General features: G+C 35.6%; 1 protein-coding gene across 2 annotated transcripts in view; it reads right to left on the minus strand.

The window, feature by feature from the left end:
* LOC113943109 (guanine nucleotide-binding protein G(q) subunit alpha-like) overlaps positions 1-19721 on the minus strand; it is a 129808-nt gene that overhangs the window by 69454 nt on the left and 40633 nt on the right. For both annotated transcript variants that reach the window (XM_027634451.1, XM_027634450.1), the window contains exon 2: positions 15650-15834. In XM_027634451.1, coding sequence (XP_027490252.1) covers positions 15650-15834 — 185 coding nt within the window. The remainder of the gene's footprint in view (positions 1-15649; positions 15835-19721) is intronic.

The following is a 19721-nucleotide window of genomic DNA, read 5'->3' on the forward strand; positions in this document are numbered from 1 at the left end:
CCTGCAGTAAAAAATGTGTAAATTTTAAATTGTGCTAGTGATGTTAACTTCTTCAAATGGAAGGAGAAAAAGCATCCATCATGCAATATCTTCACCAATAGTTCTGTTTACTGAGAAAGCAACAAAAAAACCAGTACAGGCTCCCTATTTATGGCTTTTCTTTAAGTATACAAAAGCTAACTGCAGCTCATCCAAAAGGGGGGGGGGGTGCGCTTATGTAGCAAAGCTGCATAAACAGGACAACGGGACAGGATTCGCTGGCACAAATACTGCTACTTTTGGTTTCCTGCATTACATTTCTTGGCTGAACATGTTCTGCTGTTGAAACTGGAAGTGCTTACTGTTTCTTCACTATTGAATTTAGATTCTCCAGAAGAGATAAAAGGTTTTTTTTTTCCTTCTCTAAACAATGACCATTTAAATTATCTTCATAAAATTGGATTCAAATATTCCCCTGTTTTCACATTCATGATGAAAACTGCACAGTTTGGCACTTGGAAATATGCAGACATTTTAGTTATTTTCAGTAAATGAAATTAAGTTAAATTCAAAGTAAGTGAAAAAACAGAGAACACACAACAGAATACCACACCTTTTGTGTTTGTTGCATTGTATTGCAATTTCAGAAACAGGGAAAAAGTGCTATGTAAGTTAATGCTTACCACACTTGCTAAATGTCAATAGCAAATTAGTCTTTCTGTTCAAGTAAACATTTATGCAAACTTCCAGGATGGACAAATAACTACGAAGAAATTTTTTTTACAGTTCTAGTTATTTGCTACTTATTATTTCTGCTGAAGGCAGACATTAAACTTGCACAGTTAAATATAATAGCACAAAAGAGCTTATATAGCATATTAGGTATGATCTAAACAATTTCTGAAAACAATACGTAAAGTTTTACAATCTTAAAATAAATTGCCATGTATGTTTTTTCCTGCCGTTTAATTTTCTGAAAAAGCAGTGGAATAATAAAACCCAGCATAAAACAATCATTAGACAGAAATCCCTGATGGAAGGGTAGAAGGATGAAACTGAATCATGGTTTTGATGGGGAGAAAGGGGCTGAGGGCAGAGAAAAAACCTAAAGCAATTGATTGATTTTGCTAATTCAGCCTATGAAATGAGACAAAGGAATCTGTTAGAACAACACAGTTTGGAACCATCTAATTCTTGAGGCAGGTGCAGAATTATTTTCTTTACAGAATCCTTCCTTACTGTGGAAGTGTATCTTCTGGTAGCAACAGAAAAATGAGAGAAATGTCCTGGTTCTGAAACTATGTGCAGACTTCGTACAGTTCTTGTTTTAAGCACATCTCTGGAGATGCATGAAGTCTGCTATCAACAAAAAAGAAATATGCAATAGCAACACCTTCACAAGTGGAAAGCAGAACATTAAAAGTCTTTCAGAAGAACTAAGAGACCGTGAATGCTGAAACAAAAGACAAACAAACACAAAAACCCCCAATCCAAACATAACAGAACCAAAATACCCACCAAAACCCAAGTAAAACAAAAGGGAAAAAAACACAAACAATAACCCCATCCCAAACTAACCAACCAACACCCTCAAAAATAAACCAAAATCAAAGCAACCAAAGAAAAAAATTGAACCAAAGCTGAGAATTATATTCCATATCTTGTATTAACTTTATTTTTTATTATCCTTTTGAGAAGACTGACATCTACACCTGACATAAATGGACTCTATGTAACTATCGATGAAGCCAGTGTGATAATTTTTTAGATCTTCTAAAAGAAACATTTTTACTACAAAAGGGTTTTTTTTATCAGTGAAGACAAAAAACAAGTTAGAATTACATACTGGATCATATGCTGCTATACATTGCTACCATAAAATTGTTATACTTTTCCCCTCTATTATTCCCTTACATTGTTTTACATATTTTCCTTTACTCCAAGTACTTTCTCTTGCCTTCTCACTGTCTTCTGCTGTAGCCTTCAAAGATCTTGCAAGGTGCTGCCCAAACGGTTTGTCTTGGTTCCCATATTATCTATAAAAAACCCTGCTTCCAAAATTGTGTCCTGGGGACAGGACACAGGGAACAACTTCTAGTGACACAACTGTATGAAGTTGTACTGTACAGTACAAGGCCAAAAACTCCTATGAAACTTCTAATTATACTCTTCATTCTCTTTTTCTCTTTTCAAAACAACGTAATACACACTACACTTACTTTCACGAGGCTCTGAAGTTTAGTGCATGCAGCTACTGAATTGTGCAGAAGTTAAAAAATTTTTAATTTTTCTCCCAAATTTTATGCATTTATTAATATGAACTAATGATTTTTTTCTCTTATTTCCTGAACATTTACCAATAAATTTCTAAGCATTACTACAAGTCATGCATGCTCCAAGATATGAAGCATGGTATGTGTAGCATATGAATTTTCCTGTGTAGCCCAACATTGTTTTTTACATCAACTGGAATTTGGTTCTAACTTTATTTTTATTATTGTCTTTCTAATACAGCATACCGTGCTGAAAGCTTTCTCTATGCTTTTTACTGATATTATCTAAAACGTTAAGATTTTTTTTATTTAATAGTGAAACAAGTTAATATAAAGCTATTTTAGCACAGATAACTTAGGATTGGCATGGTTTTATCCAGCCTGTTCCAAAATTACTTTAAACAAAATTATGTAAAGCAATGTGGAAAAAAAACCACTCTCACAAAAATGTTTATCAGAAGATACACAATCATTGACAGCTTTTAAAATCAATTTTTCAAAATAACTTGCAATTTTTTATTAAAGGACATCAGCATCACATTCTCTTTTAAAAATCCATGAGTGTCTGTACTAATAAAGCCAAAACTAAGAGCACTATTAATCAGTGTTAGCAAAACAGGATAATAAACAAACAGTTCTCCAAACCCACTGAGACAAACCTTACCCTAATAGGTGTTATTAGAGGCTAATGACTGCTTGGTATGAGGTATTTTTGTTCTCTGCCTGTTTTTGCCATGACTGATATTGTTGGCAAGCTAAGAAGCAAAAAAATAGACTGCTGCCCTTCAATGAAGTGAAGCCTCTCGGTGCTGTGTCACACCTGATGCTCACACAGCTCACTGCCTTTATCTCCTCATCAGAGCCTCTTACATCATTATCACGAACACCAGAGCCCAGACTGAAAACACTGCTTCCGATTTTAGGGCTCCCCACTTCTCACTGAAATGAGAAGAACCTGGTGCCTTAAAGGCTTTTGTGAATCTAAAACAGAGCACACACAGAGCTCATAGAAAGGTAGAACTAAGCAGGTAACTGATGAAGCATCCTTTTTGATAAAGCATCTGCCTACTGTGTTTACACTGTGTGGAAAGTAGTCAAGAAAAGATGCAGTTTCATTGACACTAGCAACATATTAGGCAGACACAGCGGCACTGACTTGTTCTGTTGTAAAAGCAAATGCATCAGAGGAACAATGAAACAGCCCCCTGCCCCCAACCCCTGAATGACTGTACCTCACAATTTATATGAATGTTCATGTATCAAGGTGAAAACCTGCTTGCTTTGTAACAACTATCAACCACTTCCCTAATTCCCTCAAGATGTTTGTTTGGTTCAGTTTTCAAGGCTATTTCATTAATAACTTAAGGTCTCAGTGAAGTATTACTGCTTTGCTTACCTCCTCCTTTTTTATTTACAGAGACACCAAGAGTGACTCATGCATATTAAAACATATTGTCTTCCTGAGTTAATGGCCAGAAAGCTAAGTTGCTTGTGCTGTTGTTCATAGCTTCATTACCAGCAAAAGGTATTAACAAGTTTACTATCAGCCTCACTATTATTTTTTTTTGCTGCTAGCGCTTAAAGGAAGTTATGAAAAGCAGAACTGTTGTTCTTCCTGAGTTCTTAAGGAGGAGCAGAACATAAAACAAAGCCTCACACAGGCATCAAGGGAAACATACACACAAAAGCTTTCAGAAATAAAGGCCCCTCTTCTACCTTGAGCAGGACTGACAATGCCATCACCTTACAAAGGGGAGTCCCAGAAATTCCAGTCTAGCACCTTTAGGATATATAACAAATAAATAAAAGAATACTACCTTTCCTTCTTCAGCAGATATTCACTGCGAGTTGCCAAGACTTTAAAAACAAAAGTACTGCCCATTGTGGATTTGTGTTTGGTTGATCTGGTTTTTTTGTGGAGTTTTGTTTTTGTTTTCTTACAATCATTATTAGCCTTCTTAATTGCTATGCCTGACTTACAATCATTTGCAAATACCTATCTTTTTGTTTTCATATGATTTAGACAGTGACAGTGGAAGGTCAAAAAGCAAGTGTGTGCATTAAAAAGACCAGACAGAGGTGGTCATGCAGGGAAAAAAACAGGGTGATGACAGAAAACATCAGCATTTACGTACTACAAATGGACTACGCATAATCCTGCAATTTCCAAAATTAGGATTAACTTGTTACAATTTCTCACAAAAAACAGATTTGTTAATCAAAAAAAACTAAGAAAAAGGGAACTGCTGAAAGCAGAATTAGCAGCTTAGACATCAAAAGCCCTTCCCTGTGTCTAGAAACTGCTAGTACAATTAGCAACCTATTAAAAACCACTTTAAAATGATGTCAGACATATTTTAGCAAAGAGTAGAGAGTTTAACTATTTGAAAGAACTGATGCCAGAAGAGACAGTATTAGTTTTGTCACACTGAAAGAAATTTACTGCTGCTTGTCTTAAACCCCATTTGATGAAGCTAGCATCTCTTTTCCCACTTTTAACACAGCAAATACTAAAAGAGAAGTATTTTTGAAGGTAAATGCTTTATAAATTGCCTTAATTACAAGTTTAATTGTAGTTAAATCACTGCTGTTTCATATCCACAATACAGAATTTCACCAAACTAGCAATGATTAACACTTTGGTACAATGATGTTATAAAGGCAGGAAAGTTTTGTTTCATTCACAGGTCAAAAAGGGGAAGAAAAACAGGCAATCGCCATACTCAGATTCATTTGCCTAAAGTCTTCTATCTTTGACATAAGTAACATTAATGTTAATTTAAATGCTGTGGGATACTATCCAAAATCCATATTTAGGCTCTTAGCTTTTAGTGCTTGTGGTAAAACTGACATTTTCAGGGCCATATGAGCCAGTGAAAGTGACAAGGATCAAAGACACATCCCTACAGCCTACTGCAGCTCACCAGAGGTGTGAGAGAACCTAGCTCAAAGAAACTGTGTAGCTCATGGTGAAGAATACTGCTGCTTTGGTTCATTTTAAGGTGTAGTTATTAATATCTCAAGCCTAACTATTGGTCTCTAAGAGTACAGGTCTCCACATAGCATGATGTCGTAAGATGCAAGACAGTACACACTAACACTCAGAATGGCAAAATTCCCTCAAAACAGAAAAACTATTTTAACAGGCATGAGCCTTTCCCTTATTCTATAACTGGTTGTGCTGAGGAAAAAAATTCTATGAAGTGCAGAGGAAAATACTTAGTTCAATTACTCATTTTACCTATAAATGACAACAGTGCTGGTACATGTAACATAGTGTAACAGTGGAGATTTATCATTGTTTCTTTCTTTAGACTCATCTGCTCGTGTAGGGAGGAACACAGATGTCTGAATTTTGGGCATGGTAGGGTTATGGTAAAGTACATTTTTACTCAGCCTTTCAAATCCAGTTTCTAAGACAAAATTACTTCACAGTGAAAGCATGCATTACATTTCTGCTCATTGTAAGGATGAGATAGTTACTCTCTCTTCTTTTCATGTATTATACAGCGGAGGTGTTCTGTATTGTGTGCAGTGCTGTCAACTACAGACCCAAAGTTATGGCATTGTTTTCCATTTAGTTCCTCAGCCTCTTGGAAATACTTATTTTTAACAAGCACTGTAGTAAAATTCCCTAGAACTCTGCAGGTGGTATAAACCTGTGCCTGCAAAGTAGGTGCCGCAAAACACAACTGTATCAAGATGTCTGTATTCCACAGCCATCTTAACCACATTTGTCCAGCTGTATGAAGCTGTGTCAAATACTGATCGATTTGATTCCTTCCATGACCCTTGTTGCTGGAGAAAACAAGGAGTCTCTGAGAAACGCATCAGCTTCCAGAAAGTCAAGAATTTCAAAAGGAATATGGGAACCAGGCATAAAACACAGCACTGTAACAAGTCTCATTTATCATCCTCCTCTTACACTCTTCAGCAGATTACAATTGCACAAAATCTGAGAGGCCGAATACCCGAGGTGAAAGAAAAAAAAAGAAACACAAACCTTAACACAAGGAAATAGATCTAACTGCCCAATATAAAATGAAAAAAAAGGTTGTCTAGAGAAAAAAAATTATTTAATAATACACTGAGAAATAACTATGTCATGTTCAAAGAATAATGAGACCATGTGAACACTGGAGAAGCATTACCAAACAAAATTCTCTCCAGGGACTAACCCTTACTTTAAGAAGTAAGGTTCTTGACTACTCAGCCTATATATCAACTATATCCCTCCCTTCACCCATGTTTCTAACACTCCCTCTACCATGAGCCCCCTAACATATTTATTTAAATTTCCTCTCATTGTAATAACTTCACATGAGAAATCTAATTTTCATCCCTTTCCCAAGAGGAAAACATCTGTAAAATCTAATTCTTGTGTACTTTGGACCAGTAATGAAGGACAAAATGAAAAATTTCATTAAAATGTTGAAATGTCAGAATTTGATTCCATTTTATGTTTCACTACACCCAGACAGCTACATCATCTGCCTGGGACGCGTTCATAAGAGGTTGTTTTCTACTGCCTATCCTAGCCAACAGATGATAAATTGAAAAAGATCTACTGGATCACAGAAATGTATCCCAATGTGATTTTAAAATGTAACTCTGAATAGTACTGACTTCGATGAAGAAAAATTAAAAACACTGCTGTTGTAGTTTTTTTATTTGTCAGAATGGCAAAGCACCACCCACATTGCTGATTCATATGGTATCATCAGACAGCAGTGCACAGGAAGCTCTACAGGAAGACCACAAAAGCTGCAGAGTATCCAAAAACAGACAGATAGACAGAAACATACCAGTAAGAGCAAACACACCCCACTGGAATCAGGAAACAACGGAGCTAGTGAGTGAGCAAGCTATAGCTCCTCCCTAATATCATTAATATTAGGTCCTCAAAAATCTACTTCTAGAAAATGTACATTTCTTTTCTGAAGCAGATATGAGGAAAAATTAAGTAAGTTCTAAAACACATTCTGCTGTTTAAAACATTCTGCAATGCAGTGAATGAGTACACTGCTTCAGCCAGGGCACCCAGGGCAAGTCATTGTTTATCACGCAAGAAGAACATGAGCTACACGGCTGTACTGTCATGCCCCTCTCTGATTAGGATGGTTTTATTTATAAATATTGCCCCACAAAAGAAGTTTTTGTTTAAAACAGGGCCTTTCATGATGAATCTAATCATGAGGTCATACAATTTGTTTTCCTGATCAGTAGCACTAGAACTACCCACAAGTGAAACTAAAAAAATTCCAACACTCAGCTTGGGAAAATGCTGACAGGTATTTAGATGTTTTTAAAAGAACAGGAAGACTCCTTTTGCAAGCAGTAAATGAACTATTCATGACACAGTATCATCACACAAATTCTAGAAGAAATGGTTCTAAAAACTGAGAAGCCTAAAAAAATAGATATACACCCTCTAAATCGCAAAAGGGCCCTCAGAACCTTCCTGACCATACTTTAAATACCACCTGTACAGTCTGTGTTCTCTCAGAAATGCTTCATTAATCTCAGTGTGCAGGCTTCTTTGCAACCCTCTGAGAGGATGTGTCTATTCATGCATTCCTCAATTTTTTAATATATATTCTTCGACACCTTCCTTTATAAGCAAGTTTGAATCAGACAACTCCAACTTTCTTTAATAAAAGTCCATTTTATACTGCATACATAACAGTAGATACATACCCTAGTCAAACATTCTCCATGTCTTTTTAGTCCAATAAAAATGTCTCAGTCCAAGAGAACTGGCTCCTTCATGGGCTCATTATCAAAGAACCACTTAATTTCTTTTACTGCAGAAGAGTTTTCAAAAGCTGCTTACAAAGTGGCAAGTGGTTGGAAAAACTCCAGTTTTTTCAAAATCAAGAATAAGTATTGAAGTTAATTTCTTCCCCAAATTCTTACTTCACAGCTAAATTAAAATATCCATAAAATATGTTTGAAAAATGTCATCACATTTCATTTTATCCTGTGCCCTTCTTTCATTTGCAGACTACTGGTACCTGCAACAGAATCTATATCTGGTATGTTTTTACACTGTTTTGAATAGCTTTATTTTCAATCCTTCATCATTACTCTTTCAACTTTTCAAAGGTCAAGGCAGTATTTAAAAGTTAGAGTGACAGAGAAAGTAAAAGAAGAAAAGGAGGAAAAAATAACTAAAGAAAACCCATGGAGTTCTAAGGTTGTAAGAAAAAGTAGTTAAAGCTTTAGTACAAAATATTTCAGCTTTCAAGAAGTATTTTTTTAATCCAGACTTTGAATGAAAGGTTTAGAAAATGCACAGGGTCGAAGGAATAATATAAAAATATACATTAAAAGTTTCTCAAAAATATTCTGTCCCAGAAATCAGTTTTACCTGATTCCATGGGATTATGAGTGAGTCAGGGTAAAACCTATTAGTAAACTATATCTACAAATTGGCTTAGAAGATTAACAATTAAACAATAAGCCAAATTTTAACTCTGGCCACTTTAAGAAAAATGGAAAATCATCATCAGAAAAACCTTAACTAGAAAAAAACCTTTTCCACAGTATCACTTGCCCCAGCCAAGTTTCACAAACTTTTATATATGACAGGACTAATGAAAAGGAGAGATATGTGACAGTAAAGACATGTTATGAAGCAAATCTTGGTAGTTACTACCCCTCCAACCCAATATTCAGCTCTCTTAGTCATGCTTGAGACAGTTCACAGAAGTGACTTGCTCATAATAAATGATTTTCTTACCTACCCACTATCTTAGGTCCGCCATAATATTAAACAATTTGCAGTCAAGATCTGTACACTTTCTTGCCAAGGATGAAGCGTGTAAACAAAACCTTGTGGTTTTTTGTTACAAAGCTGTTAAAAAAAATATTAAAATGCAACATGACTAATGTCATGCTTAGATTTTCCTTTCCCAGCTTACTACTCTTCCAGAAGCAAAACACTGGATTCTTGCCTCATTACTCACCTTTATGCAATCACCCAAAGCAAATACAAAGTCTAACAGTGGAGCTACACAGGCCCATATCCTGAAAACAGGCAGGCATATGATCAGACTGAAGTGTGAATATGTAATCACCTCTTCATGTGCAGACTTTAAGCCTACTTTAACCAGGCAGAAAAAAGGAGCAAAATAATCTTTGGAAAATGCAGAGATCAAAGGAATGATGTGAATACCTCTATTGGGCAATACGTCCCACAATACAAACCAAATTTTACTTGAGAAACAAAACCAACCAACCAAACAAGAAGGGGGAGCAGGGGCAGGAAGAGCAGGGTGGGTTGTGTTTTGATTGTTTTTTTTAAACAACTGTTTTATCAAATCAAAGCTGAATTTTATTATAAGACAAAACCTACTTGCATTTCAGACGTTACAGTTTTTACCATATAGGAAGCACAAACTGAACAAGATATGGACAAAACCTGGAAAAAAATATGGTCCATTGCAATAAACCTTATGTTGGACAACTTGTGTGTTACTAGAGATTACAATAACTTCTGTTCATCCAACATAATATAACCACAACACAACTGGATCTGAATTCTTCAAAGAACCTTACTGTGGGAAAAAAAATATTTCCAGAAAGTTTCAGATGAAAATATGACAAAAATATTTCAATCTGAAATTATTTTAGAAATAAATGCTAGATAACCTTAGCCTATCTTCTCAAGAAATGAATTAAATAATTAGGAAGCTATTACATACTTTCCTCTAGGAAATACTTACATATGATTATATTTATATTTTTTCTCTATAAAATTATATTGCATAAATACCCATATTTATATAATGGCTGTTAACCATGGAGAAAGTTGGAACCGTTTCCATGGTACGCAATCTCATTACCTTAAAATATATCCACATTCCTATTACATACAATAAAAGCTACCAAGCATATTTCACACTTTCATGGTCAGAGAACACACATGAACATTTCCTTTCAAACATACAATATGCTGTGCAAGCAAAATAATAAGACAACTTTCTGAGTAAAATACTCAGAAAGGAATGAATTAAAAAAATGGTAGAAGCCTGCTTTCCTACATTTATGGTCCTTTATCCAGTGTGTGAATGATCACAAAATCTACAACAATCTGCCAGCGTTATGACCACCCATTCGTTCTTCACATTAGCAGAAACAGTAAAAGAATGGAACTGTAAAGATAAAACATGGCCATCATGCCTTACATGAGCGTTTTTGTAAATGTCTTACCACTTCTTATTAGCAAAGGGCAGTCAATAATTTAAAACGTCATATTTAAAAATACTAAGAGCTTCACCTAAACTGAAATATTAAAAAAGGAAGGAAGAAATCTTTTTGCACTGCAAAAAGAGTAGCTAGAACTTAGTTTTCAGATTTAAGTTGAACAGCAAGCTGACAGTTTCCTCATTTCATATCACTGAAACTACCTGCTATTAAAGTGCAAAAAGGAAGGGTTCATTTACCCATGTGTTTACTTTAAATAAAAATATTCTCAGCTCTTCATGGGAACATTCAATTCTGCTTGTCTAGCTTACTTTTGAGACATAATCATTTTTCCTACACACTTGGAAAAATAGCTAGAACTCATGCTTCTTTTGGGATGAAACAGTTAAGCAGGACATAACACAGGAAACAACCAATTTACTAATCCATTAGACCAATACAGATAAAAGCAAGAGACCTCTGTTCTAAGGAAGGAGCAAGCAAATGAGAAAGAGAACAGGAATGTAAATTACTACTTGTAGGGGGCTTTTCATTTGCTTTAAAAGTTTATTCAAATATAAAGAAGGAGGAGAAAACCAGAAGAAAATAAGACAAAATAGTAGGCCACAGGCAAGTAGATAAAGATGTGCTGAGGTCAAATGTATATAAGGTGCCAGAAGAGCGGGGAATGAGAAGAGCAAATCACTGACAGAAGGAGACTGATAAAAAGATGAAGAAGACAGCTGAGGACAGGCTGCTATCTAGGTAGGATTGTCGAAGTCTTCATGAAGGACTTCTTACAAAGCACTCAGGAGGAAACTGCTCATGGTTTTATTGGAATCCCTAAAGCTCACTGATTAATGTCCCCAAGGAGGAAACAGAGCTATCAGTGAGATGGGCTTTCCCTCATATTATGGCCCCTGGTGGGAAAAAAAAAAAAGCTATCTTCACTTCCTTTATCCTATGTGAGGTTAAAGGACCATGATACTTTAAATCTCCTATATGTTCTTCCATGCTATCTGACTGCAGCAACCAATGTCTTGTGAAAATAATGCACACAGAGCTCCCTTTCTTAGAAGAATTTAACTCTTCTGCAAGACTCCTATTTATTAGGTAATTTTACTTTGGTTTTGAGTGTTTGGAGAAGAACATCCGAGAGAACTTAAAATACTAACCAAGTACCATTCAGGTTTCTCCATCTGCTTAATGAGCCACTTGATTATCCATATTCCAAACCAATAAGCATTTCATTTCACCATTCCAAGAACATCACTCTTTCTGTTTTTTACAGAACACCATCCCCCCAAAACTGAAAAACATACCCTCCCAGCATTTGCATACTACTGCTCTGGATTGAGTTGTTCACACACTCTCTGTATCAGGTGACGTATCCCTTTCCTCCAACCTATGTTTGTTCAACATCAAATTTCACCAAGAGATCTAGAACACTTAATGCCCCTAAGCTGTTTACCTGAGACAAAAACTTATGCAATCTGATTCCATACCCTCTCCTCTTGTTCCATTTCTGTCTGTAATTTTCTGTCTGTAAGAGATCTGTCTGACACAGAAGAAACAAGACAACAAAGTAAATGTGGACTTGGAGATAATGCCAGTAAAATTTTGGACTTTGAAAGCATTTCCCATATCTGTTTATTTTTACTGCAATACATTTTCCAAAGGGAACAGGTATAAATGTAAAACCAATTTCTGCAGAAAATACTCTTAGAAATTTAACAATGTCTAGGTCTACAATAAAACTTGCTTTTATCTTTCCAGTGTCTTTAAAAAACTTTCCCGTAGCCTGTTCTGCTACTGTTATGCACATTAGTTATATTGCATATGAATATTTAAGTTGCCTCACATGAAGTTAAAGGAATGGGATTCAAGTAAGGTTTCCTGCCTGTTAATCACCATAGAGTGACACCTTCCTGATACTGTCTGTTGGAACAGAGAGGCAACTTGTCTTTTGGAAGTTACATGAAAAGGGGTAGTACATGACAACAGTGGTAGCTGGTGTTTAGTATAGTGGTAGATGCATTTGTCTAAAAAAACAAACCGCAAAAAGCATAAACCTGTGTTTTATTTTTTAAAAAATGTGCATGTGAATATGTAATGAGTTAGTTTGGTATATGCACAAAATTTTGCAAAGACAGGCAATTTTCAGAATTGCTAGTAAACATTTCTATAAAAACTAGTGTTTTCCTGTTCCATAAAATATTTGTTACTCTCAAATTCAAAAGCCATATGGAAACTTCACAACTTCTAGTTAAAAAATAAGTAATGGAAGCACAGTAAAATTTACTCAAAACAAAACTAAAAAGCCAGTCTACAAGCAAGTATTTCCTACGAAAGACAAATTCCTAAGAGAACAGATCACCCTCACCCATTATCTTAAACCTCAGAAGAGCTAACATTCTGAAGTTTAAACACAAAAAAAGAAATGTCTCTCATTGTAATACTCTATCATCAGTTCTGAGATATTAGAACTTCTAAACATTGATAGTTAAATTTCTCAATTGACTTTCACTACTCTGATAATAAATCTTTCAAAACAGTCTAGATTATTATAATATAGGACAATACATTTCAGTCTCTACCTCTTTAGTTACACTGGTGACTATGAAGCCAAACACAATTCCACAAGAACTAACTTGCTAAACTTACAATTTGTCTCTTGCTATGTTGATTATAATTAAAATAATCCAGCCTAAATCCTGTGATGTTGTACAACACACAAAAAACACGGCTGCCTAGAGTTAACTAACTTCTTGATACAAGGGCACTTCAAATTCCAGAAGCATCCAGAGATTCAAAACACTTCAATTTTATTAATTCATGGTTAAAGGTATAAAAATTGGTATGGTAAGAGAAAAACATTTCTACTATAGAAAGTAGAAGTCTATTCAAGAACATAAGGAATTTGATTAATAAAGGGTCATTTTTCTTTAGGCCCAAACACATCAATACCAGCTTGACCTGCAAATTTCTAAACTACTGTGCACAACAGCTACTGTGCTAAAAATATGCTATTACTCAAACTTTGAGATATTCTCTCCAGAGACATAACTTCCTAATAGGAGATTCAAATTAATAGGAAGTGCCCTTCCTGTGTTTTCTGGACTCTAGGACTAATGGGTTTGTTTTCAACAGCTTTTAAAAAAAGAACAAGCAGATTTACCAGTTGATTGGTGTTCATGCTTTAAAGTGAAGTGACCTTGTATACAAAACCGAAGTGTAGTTGACCACAATTGTCTCTATTCAGGTACAAGGCTGTAGCAAGTTTGGTTTTTCCTGTGTTTCAGAAGGAATTTGTACAGGGTTTGCTTTGAGAGATGGGAAGGAGCTGAACACAAAAATAAGACTCCTACTTTCAGGAAAGCAATTTTTATGTAGAGAAAGTGAACAGTTCTGGTCATGTGTATACAGCTATGCCAAATGTACCTGACTCACTCAGCTATATAAAAACACTATATAAACTCAGCACTTCTTAAAAATAAACACACAACTTATACTCTGTAATATAATACAAGGGAAAAAAAATTCATAATCTACAATTAGGACTTGCAGATATTAAGGCAAAGTGACAATCAATACCAGTTTTGAAGAAAAAATGTCCTTTAGGATCAACTAACTTTTCAGGTCAGTATGCTTTTTGCATTGCATACAGCAGAAACATGAAGCCAACAGGCTGAAATACACCTGGATAATACTAATTACATATTTGATTTTGATTTGTGAAGGATGAGGGGAAAACAGACAGCTCCAGTTAAATACAGTTAGATGATGAAGTTCAACAGCCAAGAGTCTTATCACTTAGAAAAGTTTTTCAATCTGTTTCACATGCACAAAAAAACCCACCCACCATTAACAAAGGTTAACAATACAGATTTTGACAGATGGGATCCTCCTGACTTCTCACTGCATAAACCCAGGCTCCGGCGAGACTCTGGCTACTGCAACATTTCATCACCAACAAAGTGATGACCATCTGCAATGACTTCAGCAAATGCAAATGAAAAAACAATGTGTCTTTAACCTGGTAATAATCTTTATCTTTCCTACTTCTAAATTAGTTGTCTTAAAACACATACAGCAGTTCAATTTTAATAATTAAACTTCATATGTACAAACACAAAAAGACTTTAATCTTAACCTAAGTTTATTTCATTCTCTCCCAGTTAACGGAAACTTATCTCCTTATTGTAAATGTCACTGCTTCTTGCTGGTTTGTCATATTTAAAAAAAAGTATTAGAATAAAAGAACCTTTGGGAAAGTACTACTTTCATCCCGGATTACGAAATAATCATTAAATACTCTTTCACAAGATTGAAAGGTATGTGAGTCCTCCACCTGCGGGAGAGCTTAAATTCTTCATTTGACAAAGTTACTGATAACAGATCAATAGTAAAAATGAGAACAAGTTCCCAGGAACTGCTATCAAATAGTCCCTGGTTGAGCAGGGAGGTTGGAGCAGATGACCCACTGTGATCTCTTCCAATCTAACCAATGCTGTGATTCTGTGATATTGGGAGATACAGCCACGTAACCACGTAGTCAAGTATATATTAAGCATTTCACTCAATCAGAGAATGCTTAAACTATTTTAGTTATCTTACTATTAAAACATAAATATAAAAAAAAATGGAAAAAGGCCAGTCAGAGATGAACCTCCCAAACATTTCAAATGTACTTTGTCCTTTCACATTACAGTAACAGGATCAGTCTCAGAAGAATCTGACTGGTTTAAGGTCTCATGTAGAAAATTTAATTTCACGATCTGTTCACACACAGATATCCCCATATATTTTTCTATAATTTGACTTTTTTCCACTTGTAAGGCTAATGGCAACCCTTAAGCAGTAAAGTTCTGCTATAGATCACAAGAATAGTTAAACTGCGCTCTAACCAGAGCATGACCTGGGAGGAAAAGACAAGAGTAACTAAAGTTTAACTGCAGCCTGTCATTAAACCTCTGTTCTGTGACAAGCCTCCTCAGGCATCTTAAGAGAGGTCTCTCGTTAAAAGCAGCACATTTATGTTGTAAAAGTAGAAAGAAGGGCAGAGAACTAAATGCAGGACAGGAAGACGTCCTTTTCTTCCGAGCTTTGAGTATCACTTGTGTGATGTGTCATTTTTTTTGAGACCTTCAGTATATTTCCTAAAATAAAAAGAGGAAAACTTCAGCTACAGAAATAAACAAAAATCTCACCTTGTTATTTTCACACTTGTATGGGATTTTGAGGGTATCCATGGCCTTGATCATGGCCTGCATTGCTGTAAATATATTCTGGTACACCAGTTTTGTAAAGCCCTTTTTGTCTTCATCAGAGTAACCTGATCCATGAATGATTCTCATCTGCTTGATAAATGTGCTTTTGCCACTCTCTCCTGTGCCTGAAAGACAAATAAGAAGGATATGCTTTACCCACTGGACACATACATGATTTTTTTGCACAATGCTGACAGCTTAGTGCAGGGCTGAACAGTGTCAAGGGGTACTTGCAAGGTAACTACAAAGACCAGTTTAGTGTCAAACAGCAGCATCAGTAGCAACTGAAGAATAACTGAATTAAAATTTGCATTTTGATTTAACAGCTAAACTCACGAGTAAAACAAAATTCCAAAATATACATATTATATATGACTGCATATTTAAAAATCTTCCATTCTTAAAGACGTAATTATTCAAAACCTCTAAACTCATGTAACTACTGTCAGACGTTCTATCACAAAAATTCAAGGACTAAGGGAAAAAAAATCTTCCTAGGCCAACTTTCAGGACACTACCATAATCTGTTGGTATTACAACCAACAGATACATCTGTATTTTGGTTTTGGTTTTTTTTTGATTGATTTGTTTGGGTTTTTTTGTTTTCTTTGGTTTGTTGGGGTTTTACTTGTTTTGTTTGGGGGGCTGTAGTTGGGTTGGGGTTGTTTTTTTGGTTTTTTTTAAGCAAGTATTGTAACAATCAAAGCCCTGTAAACTTCAATCTCAGAACCGTGTGAAATCACTGTCAAATTAAAATTTGGCTCATATTCATTAACAGGCAGTCATTCCTTTCATTAATTTTTTTCCATGTCTTTGTACTTTGTACTAGAAGTAGTTTATTAATGAAATATGACTATTTGTCAACTTAGAAGTTAAGATCTGCTTATTGGAAACTTCACAAAGGTTACAAAACACATTTTTCCTTTGCTCCAATTCAGCAAGCTCATCTGTGACTACAAGAGCTTATCTATATTATTCATGTGTTTGCTTAAGAGGAGGAGTTGAATTGCACAGCCACATAAACCCTGTGTTCACCCAAGCTACTCAGCCTGCAGAAAACAAAACACATTGCTCAGTGCTGTGTTTTTCACAGACTTTCAGCCGGGCCTTTATTTTAATAATTTCTGTAAAGCTTTCATGCCTCATACCATAATAGTCATATCCGAGGACAAAGGCAGCCTTATATGCCCCTTAGATTATGTTTCAGGTGCCTTCTCAGAAAAGTGTTTCACAGTAGTCCAACTGCAAGGCTAAAGGAACAACCCTTAACTATTTCTGAGATAGCATACACCGCAAAAATCTGAGCCTTTACCATGAGCATAATTTTGAAACCTTCACTCCCAATTCCTGCACACATAAAACAAACTACTAAAGTAAGTTTTCCTTACACGCACATTCCCAGAAAATCAAGCATGATGTTACACATTACAAAATCATAGAATGGTTTGGGTTAGAATGGACCTTAAAGATAGTTCCAACTGCCCTGCCATCGGTAGTGACACCTCCCACTAGACCAGGTTGCTCAGAGTTCCATCCAACATGGCCTTGAACACTTCCAGGGATGAAGGCAACCACAACTTCCCTGGGCAACCTGTGCTGGTGTCTCACCACCTTCATATGTAAAGAATTTCTCCCTAATCTCCCTCATCTCCCTAATTTCTCCCTAATCTCATCTAAACCTGTCCTCTTTCAGTTTAAAGCCATTCCTCTTTGTCCTATCCTTACATGCCCTTGTCAAAAGTCCTTCTGCAGCTTTCTCGTAGGCCCCCTTGAGGTACTGAAAGGCTGCTAGAAGATCTCTCTGGAGCCTTCTCATCTCCACACTGAATAACCCAATACTGTCCGATTTTACTTTCTCTAGGGAGAAAGTGGTTGCTATTAACTTAATGAAGAAGAACATGCTCTGAGGCTGAAAAGTGAGACCAAGCCTGCTTCCATCCTCAGCCTTCACAGGGTACAGTGCAGTACTAGGTGCCCATGCCACCTCTTCAGGCAACTGCCCAGCCATGAGGTACAACTCGCCCCACACAACCCAAGCAACTCATGTTAACCAGGCACAAGTCTCTTCAGAATGGGTGATGTAGTATGGGCCATCCTGGGTCAATGATAATTGCCTGTCTTCCAGCTCATCAGAATCAGAGGCGAAATCTTTACACTTCTGCAATTGATAGACCGCAGTGGGGAGAAAACTTTACTTTCCTTAAGATTGCACAAAATTACAAACCTAGACAATACAGAACTATTACATTGTAAAAAAATACTTTAGACCACTCTTAAGACCACCACAGTTATTCTCTTTTTCTGAAATCTATGAAACAGTCATGTCCTTATATGAGAAGTGAAATAAAGTGCTTTACCTTATATTTTTTATCAATTGTGTAATACTGTCCAGCTTTTCTGCAAAATATGTCATTTAGTAAAAAAAAAATCTATTCAACATGAGCCTATAAAGCACAGAACAGTATATCAGATGCCTTTTGGACATGATAAACTCTTCTACCAGAAGTTCTGCTTTAACTAATGCATAAGAAAACCATTTCCACCAAACACCTCTGAATCAGTAGAATACCAAGTGACTTCCAGTTTTAGTTCTGACACTTTTTCACATGGGAATTTGGGTTCCTTCAAAATCTCCAAATGAAAATTTATCGAAGAGGTAGAAAGAACATGCTTTTATTATCCCTTGAAGCTTACAATTTTTTTAATTCTTTATTAGAGAAGACAGTATTTCAGATTAGTTACACCTTGAAAGTGAGTCTACAACTATCATAAAATGTAGGAAAACAAAATTAAAATCCAAAGAAGAATCTAAAATTTAAGTCTGCATCTCATTCACCTCTGCGGTTCTGTAATTGGATGTTACTGCACTCAGACTGTGTCAGACAAAAAATAGTAACAAATTATACTTGGAGATCTAAGACATAGATACACACGAATTGTATATATACACACATATATTTTATATACATATGTGTAGCCATACATATGTATATAAAACTATATAATGTATATACATATAAAATACATTTAACTATCCTTACATATATGAAAATTGTATCTATCTTTCTTTTTGAAGGCCACCTCAAAACCCCCTCAAGTCTGTCCCTCACCAGGTCAATGCTTAAAACTACTTGTGTCTGCCCACAGACTAATTTTCTAGCTAAACTAGTGGCAACAATGAGAACATTTCTAGTCCTCCTCAGCTGCACAGAGTGTCATATGCACAGAGACAGAGTGTGAAAAGTAACCTGATGAAAAAGGAAATTATGGAAAATTTCCAACAGAGAATGCATGAAAAACAGAGAAGAGAATATGATTACCAGATAATAATAAAATTTGTAGGACTGCCCAAAAATTACTAAGAAGTGAAAATATTAATTTTCAGCACAATATACTCATAAAAACCTCACACTGATATTTCTTTTTACATTGTTGTGATCAAGGGCAGAAAGTAAACATTTTATATTGTTGCTCACAAGAAAAGCAAAGATATTTCAACTATGACTTTTTTTTTAAGAATGGCATCAAATATTTTCATTAAAAAAATGTCCCATTTACATGGACATTGCTTAATAGTGAGAGAACACCATTTACTAGTATGTCACTAGAGATTTGCTCACATAATTCTCTCCAAAAAAAAAAAATTGAAAAGAAAAGAAGCAATGCTATTTACTAGAGAAATGGGAGGAAATATGGCATCATCAACTACCAGGGTGAGCTAAGCAAAGCTGCAATCATTACAACATCATTCCTCGTGTAGAGTGTGATTTTAAACTGTCACTGTTACAGCGCTGAACCAAATCTAGATTTGATCAGTTTTATATATTTTTCAGCTTTAAAACCCCATGACTGGCATGATAAGAAGATCAAGACATTGACTGACACGCCACCACCTTTTGCCTTCTACACAGCCTCAGCCATTCATTACAGAGCAAGTTAAGAAATACATCTTGGCAATACAAGGCTAAAATTTTATCTATTCACCATAATAAACAAAACCAACACTGGATAA

Source organism: Corapipo altera, unplaced genomic scaffold (genome assembly GCF_003945725.1).
Source record: "Corapipo altera isolate COAL_440 unplaced genomic scaffold, ASM394572v1 61411, whole genome shotgun sequence".
Lineage (NCBI taxonomy): Eukaryota > Metazoa > Chordata > Aves > Passeriformes > Pipridae > Corapipo > Corapipo altera.